General features: G+C 38.6%; 1 protein-coding gene across 1 annotated transcript; it reads right to left on the reverse strand.

Annotated features, from left to right (window-relative positions):
* Nucleotides 1–585: 585 nt before the first annotated feature.
* On the reverse strand, nucleotides 586–10185 carry LOC107790630 (sodium-dependent phosphate transport protein 1, chloroplastic-like). Its single transcript, XM_016612585.2, has 10 exons — nucleotides 9699–10185; nucleotides 9517–9624; nucleotides 9117–9272; nucleotides 8735–8950; nucleotides 8229–8438; nucleotides 5090–5227; nucleotides 4381–4482; nucleotides 3906–3971; nucleotides 1812–1896; nucleotides 586–1110 (listed from the first exon to the last, which is right to left on the reverse strand). The coding sequence occupies exons 1-10, from the start codon at nucleotides 10077–10079 to the stop codon at nucleotides 1013–1015; spliced, it is 1560 nt and encodes a 519-aa protein (XP_016468071.1). The 5' UTR covers nucleotides 10080–10185; the 3' UTR covers nucleotides 586–1012.
* Between the last annotated feature and the right edge of the window lie 5579 nt (nucleotides 10186–15764).

The following is a 15764-nucleotide window of genomic DNA, read 5'->3' on the forward strand; positions in this document are numbered from 1 at the left end:
TTAAAATAGCCGTTGGGCCCGCCAGGCCCGCCAGGACCGGCCCAGGCCCGCCTGCCGGTCCCGGGCCAAACGGTCCCGGGCTCGTGGGCTCAACCATGGAGACCAGCCCGTGACGGGCTCAGAGGCCCACCAAGACCGGCCCACCCAGGACCGGCCCACCAGGCCCACCAGGCCCGTTAGGACCGCGGGCCCGGTCCGGTCCGGTTCAGGCCCGGCCCACCGAGCAGCATTAGTGTATATATATATAGAGAGAGAAAGAAAGAGAGAGTTTGGGTTGCTTCCCGTTCAATTGAGATTAGTTGTTCATTCCTCAGATTTTTTATAGCCTTGCCGGCCTAAGATATTACATAATGGTATACAGTTGTCTTTGTCGGCCTAAGAAGCCATATATGTTCAGATAACACAAGTTTCAGTTGGTACGCTCGCTCAAGTAAGGCACCGGATGCCGGTCTCGCCTCCCCTAAGATCCTTTGTGAGTTCCCAGTTAATTGGAGAGAAGTATGGACAGAAAAGAGTCGGTTCTCTATTGGTCCTAAAGGAATTCATTAAAATATTTGTAATAGAATTACTGTCTACCACGCAACAAGCCAAAAATTGGTTAGTGGAATTAAATACGACTCCTAATCGGTTCATAATTCTTACAGAACACAAGAAAATATAGAAACTGTTTTAGCTATATACTACTGCAGAATTTGATTAGTAACTTTACACAGATTTACAATCTATGTCAGTGATGTATTCTTCTTCATTTGGTTGTTGCATCAGGTGAAATATAGTCTGGTATAGTCGTGGAAATCTTGGAATCTCCTGGTTTAATCAACCCAGTGTCAAAAAGATTTGTTCCCCATTCTTGTCTTCTGGTACACTGCCAACAGTATTCCCACCTATTCTTCAACTAAATCGGGCTAAAACTCTTTTCAACTCGAATAGTCAATCCTTCCTGATTGCAGCTAACGTCCAGCATAACTCGAAGGGCTTAAGTTGTTGCCTCCATGGAAATCACTTAGAAGTTTCAGTCAATAATCTTCTCACCGGTCGAAAAGGCATTCCAAACTACAGTTCCAACCAAGTAAAGCCCAACTGAAACCTTAAAGACATCATCCCAAGAACCTGAGGAGCCAGACAACATAAAATAAATTTATTAAATGCACACATGCTTTTGAAGGGCGAAATGTCATTATTAGGTTTCAAAGACTCTAAATACTGTTCTAGCATGACAGCAGATGAAGTGCAGTTAAAGTGCCCTACTGAACAAACTTGACACTGCAACACGATTAAGATCATTCTGTAGCTTCTAAAAGAGCTAATGCTTTGGGTAAACTATGTTTCTAAGATGGTAGTCTTGATCAGCTGAAAGCAACTCTACTCATTAATAACAAGAACAGGTGAAACTCAAATAATCTAATTTTCACCAAGTATATCTAAGCATGTGACCATGACTATATATCATGTGAAGTAGTAGGGTAAAAGAAACTTGATCATAATCACCTAAATAACTGGTTGTTGAACGTATAATTTACAGATAATCACTGAACGCATAATTAAAAGCAATTATTATTTAAAGCATTGATTTACTAAAAAGAAATTTTTGAAATCAGGTGAAATTAAAACCAGAAAGCCCATTAATCTGTTTACCCCACACAGTTAGTGACATCTTAGAAGATCTTGGTAGCACGGTGGACAAAAAGGTCAAACTATCATGGGTCGTTCCCACTGGCACTACAGCCATAAATAAAGAATATAGGCCATCAATTTTGAAGCACAGGCAGCCCAAAATTATCCGAGACTAAAATGTGAAGGATGAAGGATACCATGTTGCAAGATGTAACCAGTTGCTGCTGTGCCAAAAACACCAGCCAGCACCCCAGCAGTATTGGATAGTCCAAGTAGTACTCCCTGCAAACATATCATACATTACTCATGTTACCCACAGTATGATATACTATTTACTAGCGTGCAGTAATAACACATCATAAATAATCCCTTCTTCAGAACATAAGGTAATTCAAATGGTTACTCCCGGATAGTGGTGGCAAATGGGCGGGTTGGGTCGGATTTGGGCGGGTTAAAAATGGGTTGAGCAAAAATGGGTTGGGTCTCAACCCGCCCATGTTTCATGCGGGTAAAAAACGGGTTGGGTGTCAAATGGACGGGTTTAATATGGGTTAACCCATATTATATAAGTGTAATATTTTTTCAAGTGCAATTTATAATTTTTCTTTGACATAATCTTAACTGGAATAATATATACTCTTCTTCATTAAATTTATTCAAATTTGACTATCATATTGTAAACTTAAGTTACTCTTCTACAAAATATGACAGTTTTTTTTTAGGAAGAAAATGTGCTTAATGAACTTCAAGCAATAATCACTAATAATAAATGAAAAGAAAATACTTTATCTAAATTATGAAAAGAAAATATTCATTTTGTTAAAAATCTACATTATTTTGTTGAAATAAAAGAAAATATTTTTCTACATCATGAAAAGAAAGTACTTTTTTTATTGGAAAATATTTTTTTTACATCATGAAAAGAAAATACTCATTCTGTTGAAATAAAAAAGAAAGTACTCTATCTACAACATGAAAAGAAAGTACCAATAATAATATTTCTATTTAGGGTGGGGGTGGGGGTGAGTGGAAAACTATACATATTTGCTTCTACTTCTTAAACTATTTTTGGTATTCAAGTATGCATCTAGAAAGAACAAGAATGTTAAACAATAGTAAACAATTGGAAAAATAATACTCACACAGTCAACTATAGTGAGAAGAAACTTACGAAAGAAGAGTTGGAATACCCTTATAGCATTTTCAGTTTAAAAATATCATGTATTTTGAGTGAGCAAAAGTTGAAAGATAACCCACTAGGCTAACCCATATTTACCCACATTTTACCCATGAATACCCATATTTCTATGAGTTGAATATGGGTTGAAGCCCAAACTTTACCCAACTTAATATCTTAAATATCACTCATCCAACAACAACATACCCAGTATTATCCCACACCGTGGGAACTGGGAAGGGTAGTGTGTATGCCAGTGTTATCAAAGGCGAAAAGCGCAAAAAAGCTCTAAGGTCTGTTGGGGCTTTAAGCGCAAAGTGCAAATAAAGCGTGGGCTTTAATGAACAAAGGCGCAACTAGAGAAAAAGTAAAAATATGTATATGTAGTCCAAGACTAATAGTTATAAGCATGAATAACAAATATATGGACAAAGAAATTGAAAACAATTACGATAAAGTGAAATATCAAATGTTTAATGTCGCATTTTCAGGATTACACTCATTGGGGCAAGGAAAAGTATGCCTTAGAGCCTTGATGCGACACTAAAGCGCCCACAAAGCGAATCGAAGCACTCAACATGTTTTAAGCCTCGCTTCAGGGCTTAAGCGCGCTTTAAGCGTGCCTTTGACAACACTGGTGTACGCAGACCTTACCCCTACCTTGTGAGGATAGCGAGGATGTTTCCAATAGATCCTCGGCTCTGGATAGTATAAGTACCACATTAATGAAAATATAGACAAGAAGGGACAGTACCAAAAAGTCATATAAAAGCAGAATAAAACAACAAGACAGTAAGGAGATCAACAATGAAAGAAAACAACGGTTAGTCATAAAAACCTACTACCAACAGAAAGTGAGACTGCGCGCCAATACTACTGTTATGAACACTCTACACTACCTACTCTACTACCCTAATCCTCGACCTCCATACCTTCCTATCAAGGGTCAACCCACTTAAATATCACTCATCCAACCCACTAAAATATGAGCAGATTGGGCGGATTGACAAAATATGGGCTCATTTTGCCGGCACTACTCCCCGATATTGTTTAAAGCTCATTGGACATTAAGAAAGACCAGCAAGAAGGAGAAAGACGAAAAGGTAATACTCACAGAATACCGTGGAGCTATATCCTGATGGTTTGAATACAAACCAGATTGTGAAAAAGCATCACTTCCCTGTTTCAAGAATGAAAAAGAAGTCAAGGGTGGCAGCATTTAAGCTGAAGCAAGAAGAGATTACATGCCATCAACTACAACAAATATTGACGGAAATCTGAACAACGCAATATTATTAATTCAACTTTTTCAATATTTCCTCCTTGTTAGCACTACTCTATCCATTCACATGAAACAGAACATTCCACAGTGTTAACTCATAAGCAGGCTGACAGATGGTATTTCCTAAAGACTAGATAGAGAAGAGGGGATCTATGGCATCATTTCACATGTCGTACTAGTTATATATCACCAGTTTTCTTCCCTTTTTTTTTTAAATCAAGTACATCACCAGTTTTCACTTTTCACAGTTGAAGAATATCAAACGGTTGCTGGAATCACTATAGTTGTTCAATATAAGAAGACAAACCTGACTGCATGACATACAAAGAACTGCCATTGCAGGAGAGTCAACATGGCTCAACTGGGTTAAAAAGAAAGCAGGTCCAAGAAATCCTATTGTTTGCATAATCTGCAACAATGATCAAAAGAATTCAAAAAACTGGTCTTAACATTTTAGATAGGTGCATTTTCTTTATATATACAGCCACTGCTATTTCAAAAACTGGGAAGGAGATAATACATTGACTTTAGCATAGGATGGCCATATACTAAATATGGAAGCATTTTAAGACTAGGAAGCCATGCAAAGAAAACTAAATTATTGGAGTCAAAATTATCTTCTCTGTCTGAGGGCAGCCACGTAAAGTTGAACAGGCAGACATTAATGTGTCACGACTCTAAATAAGAATAATTGTGCTCAGAGGTATCTTTAGAAAAAAAATAAAATAGGGTATTGAGCATCTCAAGATCTACACTGAACACTGAAGTGCAATAACATCAACCAACAAGGGTTATGGTGGAGTAGTAAGTACTCCTTCATCCTTAACCAGAGGTCTCGGGTTCGAGCCCTAGGTATAATGTTGCCTTTGTTAGAGCACTTACCCCCCAATGTGAGAATTCCGGGCACGAATCCGAATTTAGTCGGGCCACAATACGGGTACCGGATACCAGGTGGATAACCAGGAAAAAAAAAATGAAAGAAGAAGTGCAATGACATCAATAAAGGTGTGTAGTACCTTTCTGACTACAGTCACTGATACGCCTTTCCTCACCAGGGAATCTGCAATCCACCCACCAATATTTGCAGAGATTGCCATTGTGAGCCATGGCAAAACAGCAAAAAGTCCTGATTCTGTAAGATTAAACTTTAATACCTGCAGTAGAAATGCTTAAACAAGTTTAATAACAGTAAAAAGACAATATAATTATGACCATCTCTTAGTAAAAATAATTTAATGGTAGAAATCATTAAATGTGGCATGACGATTAAGCATCACGGTTGATGATTTAGAGCATCTTTGGCCAAGCTTCTGGGAGGCTAGAAGTTCTTTTTTTGTCAGAAAAAGTACTTTTTTGAAAATTTGATGTGTTTGGCCAAGATGGAGAAGTGCTTTTGAGCAGCAGAAGTAGTTTTTCTGGTTTTGGGAAGAAGCTCCAAATTCTAGCTTCTTCCAAGAAGCAGAAAATTAATTATTTTAAAACAAAAGTGTCCTTACTATAAATTTATATTTTTCAAGTTATCCTTCATTAATTTAGCTTTTTTCTTTTCCTTTTTTGTTTCAACCATCCCTTTTTATTTATTTTATTTCCATCGTATTTTTATTCTCCTTTTCTTATTCTTCTTTGAAATAGTATCTCCATTATAAATAGATCTCTTCTTTTATATTGGATTAATTAATTAGATTTTTAATTTATACTGAATGATTATATTTAGAGATATTTAAATTATTATATAGACAACAAGTAATACTAGATACCTAATATTATTGCTTTGGATAACTATATTTTAATATTGCTTAAAATCTTTAATATACATTTTTACTTTATGTTTTATATTCTAATTAAATAAAAAAAATTAATTAAATTTTTATAATAAATATGTAAATGAATTTTTCTCTTTTAAATAATATACTAGTTGTAAACTCAACATTTACTGTCGTTTTTTGTAATTTGACATTCAAAAGTACTTTTTGAAAAAATAATCCAAACGCACTTTTCTTATCAAATATTGAAAAAAGTACTTCTCAAATAAATTGGCCAAATACAAACTGTAACTCTAAAAAAATACTTTTTTGGAAAGCACTTTTCAAAATAAGTAGTTTTTAGCAGCTTGGCCAAACGGGCTCTTAGTGATGGACAAGACTCTGATCCTATTCAAGATATTGACAGTGACCCGTAAGAAGGAAGAAGTCATGTGAATTTCCTACCCTCAGTCCTTGCTCTCTCAAACTCTACACAACCATCCTTCCTATACCCATCCTTCTTTGCTTTTTATCCTTCTGTTTACAACCTTAAAATCATTGGACTTCTTTCTCGCATTGCATAAGTAAACCAATTGAATCCCTCCACCCCCACACACAAAAAGAAAAAAAATATACCACATATCTCCATATCGAGCACCGATAACTTACCTTTCAACATACACTACAAGTTCAAGGACACATTCACCTCTAAGGTTTACATTATTTTCCAATACCTAGTGCAAAATATAATTACAAAAAAGCCAAATACATATACAAACCCTTAAACTTGTCACAAAATTTTATTTAGACACTTCAACTGAGTCTATAACCTATTGAACACTTAAAATAATGTAAAAGTGTGTCTATTGAACACGAAAAATTCAGTCCCAGCAAAGAAATAAGTGTGTGAAGCTCAATCACGCTTACGTGGCAAGGCAACCAATGAAAGATAGCCACGTCAATAAAAAAGATGCACATTATCTCTTTAGACCGGTCCAACACCTACCCCTCCTCTTCTCCCTCCACAACAACCTTGACCCACCACCTCTGGCCTCTACCTCCCCTACCTACTTCCTTCTCAAGCACCACAAGCACCACCATATCACAACCGGTGCACAAAGCATTTCGCGTTCACGCAGGGTGCGAGGAAGGGCCGCACACCAAGGGGTATAATGTAAGCAGCCTACCATGATGCAAGCATCAATGGCGGATTCCATGGCTCGAACCCGTGACCTACAGGTCACGCGGAGCTTTACGGTTGCAACCACCACATGAAAATCACAACTTTCCTTTTGAAACTTATAGTGAAAAGTTTTAAAAAATACAGCACACTATAATTACTTCTAATAAAACAAAACTCAAACACCAAATTGGGTCATCATGCCACTGATGGCTTTCCTGATTATCAAATTCAGATTAACCCACAAATTCGTCAGATCACTTCTCTCGCCATTTAGCCTCGACATGCCATATCCCCTTCAGTTCTAGGTGCCCCCACTCCCTATTGCACCCTTGGACTGACGCCGTCGCATCCCAACACCCGCCTCTGTGTTCTCGGCCAACTAGTAAATATTAAAATAACCTTTAAAGTAAAGCTTAAAATAAAATCAGTTACTATAGTAACGAACAACTCCATCGTCATTAACACTAAACTTTGACCGGAAAACATGACCCCCAGTCTATGTCGCCGGAAGATACAGAGGACCCACGAAGGGGTTGGACAACCTTAGATGCTAGTGTTTAGTAAAAATCTTATCTTTAAAAATTTTGAGGTTTTATCTTTGAAGAGAATCTGTAGGAAACCAGCATTGAGAAATTAAGAGGAAGATAGAGGAGAAAGTCAAAGGAAAAAAATATTTGAAAAAAGAAACATTTCAGTTATTCACGCCTTCACGCGCTTGACTCCAGGTGAGATTCGCTAATTGTGCCATGTAAGAGTGAGGTGTTCAGTAGACACACTTTGATAGTAATTTGAGTGTTCAACAAGTAATTGGCTTAGTTGAGGTGTCTAAATGAAATTTCGTGACAAGTTTAAGGGGTTGTCTATGTATTTGGACTTACAAAAATCTACCATTAAAGGTAGAGTGTATTTTTACTGCCTAAACTCTCCAACCTTATTCTTGAAGATAGATGTTGAACCTTTGATCTTGGTCAATTGTCATGTGTTCATGAACCAAATCAATGCACTGGGACCTAATATCATATAATAGTAAAAAAGATGTCAAACATTTATCTCCACTATATCTCTTGGTTTGGCAACTTTCTCGTGAAGAAGTTTTTCATAAGTTTACAGCTTATTTAAGAATAAGAAAAGTTCATGTTTACACCAAAATTACATATTTTTTAGCAATTATTGTAAGTCATAATTATGTAGAAAGCAAATGAAGCAACATTACGAAAGTGAAAGTACTACCTGGTGATAATACGTTGGCATCCAGGTAAGAAGAATAAACGTCCCCCAGTTGTGACAGAAGTGAGACACTATCAAGGCCCATACAGGTGGTTTTGACAGAATCAATTTCCAAGGGATTGATTTAACAGGTTCCTTGGAAACACTGCTACTAAGAATAAGCTTCTTTTCTTCAGGCCGCAGCTCAGGATCATCAAGGGGTGAACTGTATGCCTACATGAAAATTATCTGACATGGATAAGCAGCACTACTTATAGCCTACCAGGAAATTCCGAGTTTATGAATAGTAAGATTTTGCACGATGTGGTTTGTTGGCTGAGTATGTCTAGGATCAAACAGAGTGGTTTCTTTACAAATGAAGTTAAAGCATTCAATATACGCAACCACGGAGCTTTTGACAAATATATAGCACAACCTGAAACCATCTAGATGATCCTCATTGTTTGATAAACAGTCATCTTAATAAATGTTTCTTTTACAATCAAAAGAATATACAGATTAATATGTACCTTATTGAGCCACACGGCAAACCATACAGTGCCTAAAGAACCAAAAGAAAAGAAGACAGAAGGCCACCCAAAGTTGTGTATCAGCAATGGCGAAAATGCTAGTCCAGTCACAGATCCAAGATACATTCCACTGTAAACCAGTGCCAGAGATCTACTTCTTTCTGATACAGGAACCCATTTAGAGAGAATGTTATTCATTGCCGGCATTGCAACACCCTGGAAGCGATAAAGTCAAATCAGCTAATCAAGAAACAAGGAATTGAGTTATAATGCCAGATTATTCCAAACGAAAAGACCTCATTTGACCTCAAAATTAAATCAGCTTAGATCTCCCTTCGATGAGTTAAAAAGAAAATAAGAATGAAAAATGAACAGAACCAACCTCACCAATTCCCATGAAAGCTCGAACAACAAATAAGAAGGGCAATCCAAGCTTTGCAGCAATGGGCGTGAGAACTGTAGCAACAGACCACCACACTACCCCAAATCCTAAGACAGCTTTCCCACCAACAGTGTCTGCCCATATACCTCCTGCTATCTGGGCTTAATACCACATTTATTAAAAAATGAAATACAGAGGGGCCTCAAGTCTAATAAGTATAAAGGATCCACATTATGAGTTGCAAGACAATGTGAAATAAGAGAGCTAAATAAATAAAAATAAAAGGCAAGAACAAAAAAATGACACTTTCTATCTTTAAAATTCAGAAGCTTATTTTGATAAATCAGAATAAATAAATAAAACTACTAGCTAATGAGCAGAGTGAAGGCGGATATCCTACCTGAGTGAGAAGATAACCCCAGAAAAATGAAGACTGTATTAAACCAACAGTGGTAGGACCCCAGTGGTATTCGGATGCCATTGGAAGTATGGCGATACTCATGTTTACCTGCACAGCACAATCTGATTAAAGTTTCCAACTGAAAACCCACTAAAACGGAAAGGAAGAAATTAATCGCTTACTCTATCCATATTGCAAAGAAGAAAAGCGGAGAAACAAAGAAGCACAATAACCCATCGCTTTGGGAACTCTAAGCTATCTCCATCTTCTTTCTTTCTCAATAAAGCATCGGAGATGGGATCCTCGAACTTCAACGATTCTGACGACTCAGCAATTTTAAAGGGCTTTGACTTGACATCAGCCCACGCCTTCCAACTATCATTATTCCTCCGAACCAACCCTTCCCCGTATCTGCTCCCAAACTGAAACAATCGAAATGCGCCCCTGCATTCCATCCCATTCCCAGTAGTGTAGTAACTGAAATTTCTTCCACGGATGTTGGAATTGCAATTTTTGGGAGGAGAGCAACTGTAGTGGGAGAGGAGAAATGATTTCGCAGTCATAGCAGCGGAGAAGTAAAGCGATTTTTCTATTGCTGCTGATACGTATAGTAGAAAAGGAAATTTGAAAGGCAAGATTTTTAACAACAGTTGGAAATGTGGTGGTGCTACTACTAAATTGTTGTCACTTTCCACTAAAATTATTGTACGGGATATTTATAGGCACTGGTTCTGTTTCTTACACGTGTCATAAGATAGTATTCCTTAGGATAATGAGTCTCATTACTACTACGTCGTTGGTTTCTTTCGGAAAATGACACTTCATAGCCATTCTTTGTAGAAAAAATATATTTTTTTTGTATATTTTTAGTATATATATATATATACACTTATGTATGTCATATAAAAAAAAAATATTGTATACGTGTCACGACCCAAAAATTTACTAGTCATGATGGCACATAACTCAACCCGCTAGGTAAGCCAACTAATAACTAACCACTTCCAATAATATTTAACAAGACAATTAAGCAAATAAATTATCTGAATCTTATACATTACCCCGAGGACTGGTAGTATAAATCATGAGCTTCTAAGAATAGAATTTACAAAGCTGAAATAAAATAAATACAACGTCTGTTTGAAAAGTACATAAACAGAGTTTTATAGATCTAAAGCTACCACGAACAAGAGGCAGCTACAACCGGGACGCAGGTACATCTTCAATCCAGCTCCCATCGAACACAGCAACATCAGCAGCCAACATCTGCACGCAAGGTACAGAAGTGTAGTATGAGTACAACCGACCACATATACTTAGTAAGTAACAAACTTAACCTTAGATTGAAAGCAGTGACGAGCTAACAAAAGGTCGGGTCCAATACCAATATCCCACAAGAGTTCATAATGCATAATACAAGAAATAAAAGGGGTATCTCATAAGTAAAAAAATTGCTCAGCTCGTTCACAGTTCCAGAAAATAGTCATGCTTTTCAAGTATCTCAGTGAAAAACCCAAATCTTTTATCGAAAATGCCAAATATACTAGTAAGTTTGAAAACTGTAATTTTTTCAAATATCCTTTTCAAAATAATAAGATGTTTCATTTTCTTTCCAGATACTGAGTGTGAAATACCTCTCTATTCCCACATATCAATATGTGTAAAATGTCATGAATGACGTAATAGCGTACATCATGAGGAAAAAATGCATCTCTATGCATGTATGTCATGTGTGCATGCCAATGCCATGTATCTCAGAGATGAATCATGTACTCACACTCTCAGAGTACTCAATCTCACTATTCACACTTGCCACTCATCATACGCAACCACTCGGTACTGTATATGGCCCAGGAAGATCCATCCCGGAATATATACATCACTGACCATCAATCACTCAGTACCGAGGAAGGCCAATCCGGCCCCATAGAGAAGATCCATCTCCAGGTATATAAATGCTTCGGATAAGATCCATCCCTCAATATTATCAATCGTGCTCACTGGGGGGGTGTGTACAGACTCCGGAGGGGCTCCTACAGCCCAAGCGCTATCATAAGCTAGATTCAGGCATAAATCAATATAACAAGTTGCGGCGTGCAACCCGTCCCATAATTGTCACTCATAATCAGGCTCTCAGCCTCACTCAGCCATCAATCTCTCCAGTCTCACTCACGGGCTCACAATGTCATGAAACTAGCCCGACAATAATGATATGATGTATCAATAAACAACAACTAAGACTGAGATATGATATGAATGCATGAATATAACTGAGTACGAAATATCAATGAAATCAGTGAGATGACAGCAAGAAACGACCACTATTTGGCCTAACAATATCACCATAAAGCCTAAACATGATATTTAGCATGATTGACAGCTCACTTACTTTATCACATGGTGAAAACACAGATATCAACAAAATAGGGCCACTATACAGTGCCATTTAAACAACGGAGTCACAATTCATAGGGTGCACGCCCACACGCCCGTCACCTAGCATGTGTGTCACCTCAATAACAATCACATAACACGTAATTCGGGATTTTATACTCTCAACATTAAGTTTAGAAGAGTTACTTACCTCGAATAAGCCAATATCAATGACGAGCAAGCCAAGCGATGCTCCAACGATGCCGTCACGCACGTAGCGACCTCCTAACGGCTCAAAACTAGCCAAAAGCAACTCAAATACATCAAATAAAGCCCAAGGAAATAATTCCAAATGATAAAGATCGAATCTTTAATGAAAACCCAAAATCGGCCAAAACTCACACCCGGGCCCGCACCTCGTAACCCAACAAAACTCACAAAATCCGACAACCAATTCAATTACGAGTCCAACCATACTAGTTTCACTCAAATCCGACTCCAATTCGATGTTCAAAACTCAAACATTCATACTATGAAACTTTAGGCCAAAACCCCCAATTTCCTCTTTAAATTCATAATCCAATTACCAAAACCAAAGTAGATTCATGAAATATAACCAAAATCGAGTAGAGAACACTTACCCCAATTCATATGGTGATATTTTCTTCAAACAATCGCCTCAATCCGAGCTTGAAAATGTTAAAATAAAGCCAAAATCGCGAACCCTTGTATTTATCATTCTGCCCAGCACTTTCGCACCTGCGACACATTAGCCGTTTTTGCGGCGTTGCTTTTGCGACCAAAAATCACGCTTCTGCGGAGAAGCACTGGAGACCTGCCCTTCGCACCTGCGGTAAAATACCCGCATCTGCGCACTCGCAGGTGTGCGCCCAAATATCGCTTCTGCGCTGCCAACCGCTTCTGTGCTCAACTCACCGCATTTGCGCCTTCGTAGATGCGAAGCAATCTCCGCTTCTGCAGAACCCTGCTCCCAGCATTATTTCCGCTCCTGTGACCCCTTCGTCGCTTCTGCGACCATCGCACCTGTGCAAACCAGCCGCAGGTGCGGTCACACCAGAACCAGCAATAGCAACATTGAAGAAAATGATCTGAAATCAATCCAATACACGCCCAAGCCCCTCGGGACCCCGTCCAAACATACCCACAAGTCACATAACAAAACACAAACCTATTCGAGGCCTTAAAACACATATAAAAATATCAAAACGATGAATCACACCTCAAATCGAAATATATGAACTTTGAACTTTCAATTTCCAAAACTCTCGCTGAAACATATCAAATCATCCCGGAATGAACCCAAATTTTGCACACAAGTCCCAAATGACATGACGAAGCTATTCCAATTCCCGGAACCACAATCCGAATCCGATATCCTCAAAGTCAACTTCCGGTCAAACTTATGAACTTTCCAAACCTTTAAATTTCTAATTTCTGCCAACTTGTGCCGAAACCTTCTAGAAACAACTAAATGTAAATCCGGGCATACGCCCTTGTCCAAAATCACCAACCGAACCTAACGAAACCATCAAAACTCCGTTCCGGGGTCAAATTCACAAAAAACCAAACTTGGTCAACTCTTTCAACTTAAAGCTTCCACAATGAAATTCATTCTTCCAAACTGATTCCGAATAACCTGAAAACCAAAACCGACGATTCACATAAGTCATAATACATCATACAGAGCTACTCATGCCCGTAAACTACCGAGCGAAGTGCAAATGCTCAAAACAACCGATCGATTCGTTACATTCTCCCCTACTTAAACATACGTTCATCCTTGAACGTGCCAAGAGTTGTTCCCAAAACCATCAAACCGCCGTATAACCTTACCATGCACGTACCCGGGGTGATCCCACATCACCCTATCCCATATAGGTCCGATAACACAACATAACTAAAATTTCTCAATTCAACCTAGTCCATAAACCTTAGAATCCAATTTTCCAGCATCCGAAATTCCTTATAAGATCTGAATCTCGCAACCTACACGCTGCATAAGTCTGAACAAACTATACCAAACCGCAACCATAACCCAAGCTACAATTACAGGATATACCACCTAACTCAAATACCCATAGCAAAATCTCCGATCACAGTAACTGCTCAAAACAACCCAATCCCGGTAATAAACCTTATACATAACAAAACCTCATTCTAAAACCTTTGTACACCGCCGATAATGAAAGAACACGCAGAAACTCATAATTTTTTCATCAAATCAACAAGACGTGGAGCTCCCTCTCCTTCAACAAGAACTATAGCCAATTCCTAAGCCGACTTCCGATATTATCCTTCCAAATATACCGCAATCAAATCCGATAGCACCCATCCTAGATCTGACGATTCCATCTTATCGAATACCAACTACTCTACTGACACGCAACACCCATACTACTCAGAGCCACAAACCGTGCAATCCATGCACCAATAAGCAACAATCCAAATGTATTCAATTATGAAAATGACTCAATCAAGAGAACCGTCCTGCAAGCTCAACGGGTACCACCACAACGCAATGCTAAGAACCTATCACACATCGTAGGACCAAAACACACGAATCTAATACAATGGATCATACCTCAACATAACTCCGCTGTAATACGTGACTCCATCCAAACGCTGATCCATATCATATACCTCGAGCCGCCCTGCTCAAAATCAATAGCCACGCGAAATTCGACATCAAGTACCCAAAGTGCATTACCATAACCACGGAGAAGCAGATGACACAATGCCACACAAAACCCGAAAGAACATAACCCATACGCCATCAACCATGCAATACCCAATTACTCATCTCGCTCAAATTCCGCTATAAAACCCAAATAGAACCGCACTAGGCGTGCTTATAGCCAATGAATCACAACTCCTCGTAGCATAGAAGAGTAACTCACAGATCCTTTCATAACACGAATAAGCTCAACAACAACTGAATGGCACATCCCTCAACAATAGCAGTATGGAGCCAACTAATCCGGCTCGGTATAGAATACACACCCTACTTGGTCCTACCAATGGACCCCCAAATCGACTCTGGACACCCACAAATAGATAAATAACCCTCTGAAAGCCCACAATGACTGAATCATAACACATACTATCATCTGGCTAGCTTCGACCATGACTTCACAGTCCACAACCATGAAACAATCCGCTCTTGAGAACTCCCAGTCCAAATCCATAGAACACACGAATCACCATATCCGATCCCAACTCCACCTCCAGAATGTCTAACACATCTCTCATACACGATCATCCCACAAGGAATACTTCTAAAATTCTTCCGTGCCACATAGCAAAATTTGAATATCAGCAGTCGATCAACTAGGAGAGTGTCGCAGTACTAGTGAAGTATCCATAAATCAAAACACATACACATTGCCCCTTCTGGAATATATACTCTCATCAAGCCATACCGATTAGTAATATCATTTACCTAGTCATCTGAAACCGTCCATGCTGCCTATGAATTTTATGACCTTCCCTTCCAAAATAGAACTTTGATCCCGCTTACGTAAATCTCAATCCCACACAACACCCCGCATATACCATGCCATCATATGAAAAATACGAAAACTTCGTAGTCCACTCCGAGTCACAAGCAACTACATACTCAATTAGCCAAGGACCTTCCATTTGATTTCATCCAGGAGAAATTCACTATACACCACATGCTCCTCACGCCAGCAGGAAAAAATACCCTTCGAACCTTGGTAAAAACCATTGAGAACTCTTTGAACCCATTTGCACATAACCAAGCTATCAGAACCGAATCTCTCTAACTCAACCCAGCCACGCAGGTTGCCAAAACCCAAGAGCATTGCCACGAAACACCTGTAGAGACTAGCCAT

Source organism: Nicotiana tabacum, chromosome 2, assembly GCF_000715075.1.
Source record: "Nicotiana tabacum cultivar K326 chromosome 2, ASM71507v2, whole genome shotgun sequence".
Classification (NCBI taxonomy): Eukaryota; Viridiplantae; Streptophyta; class Magnoliopsida; order Solanales; family Solanaceae; genus Nicotiana; species Nicotiana tabacum.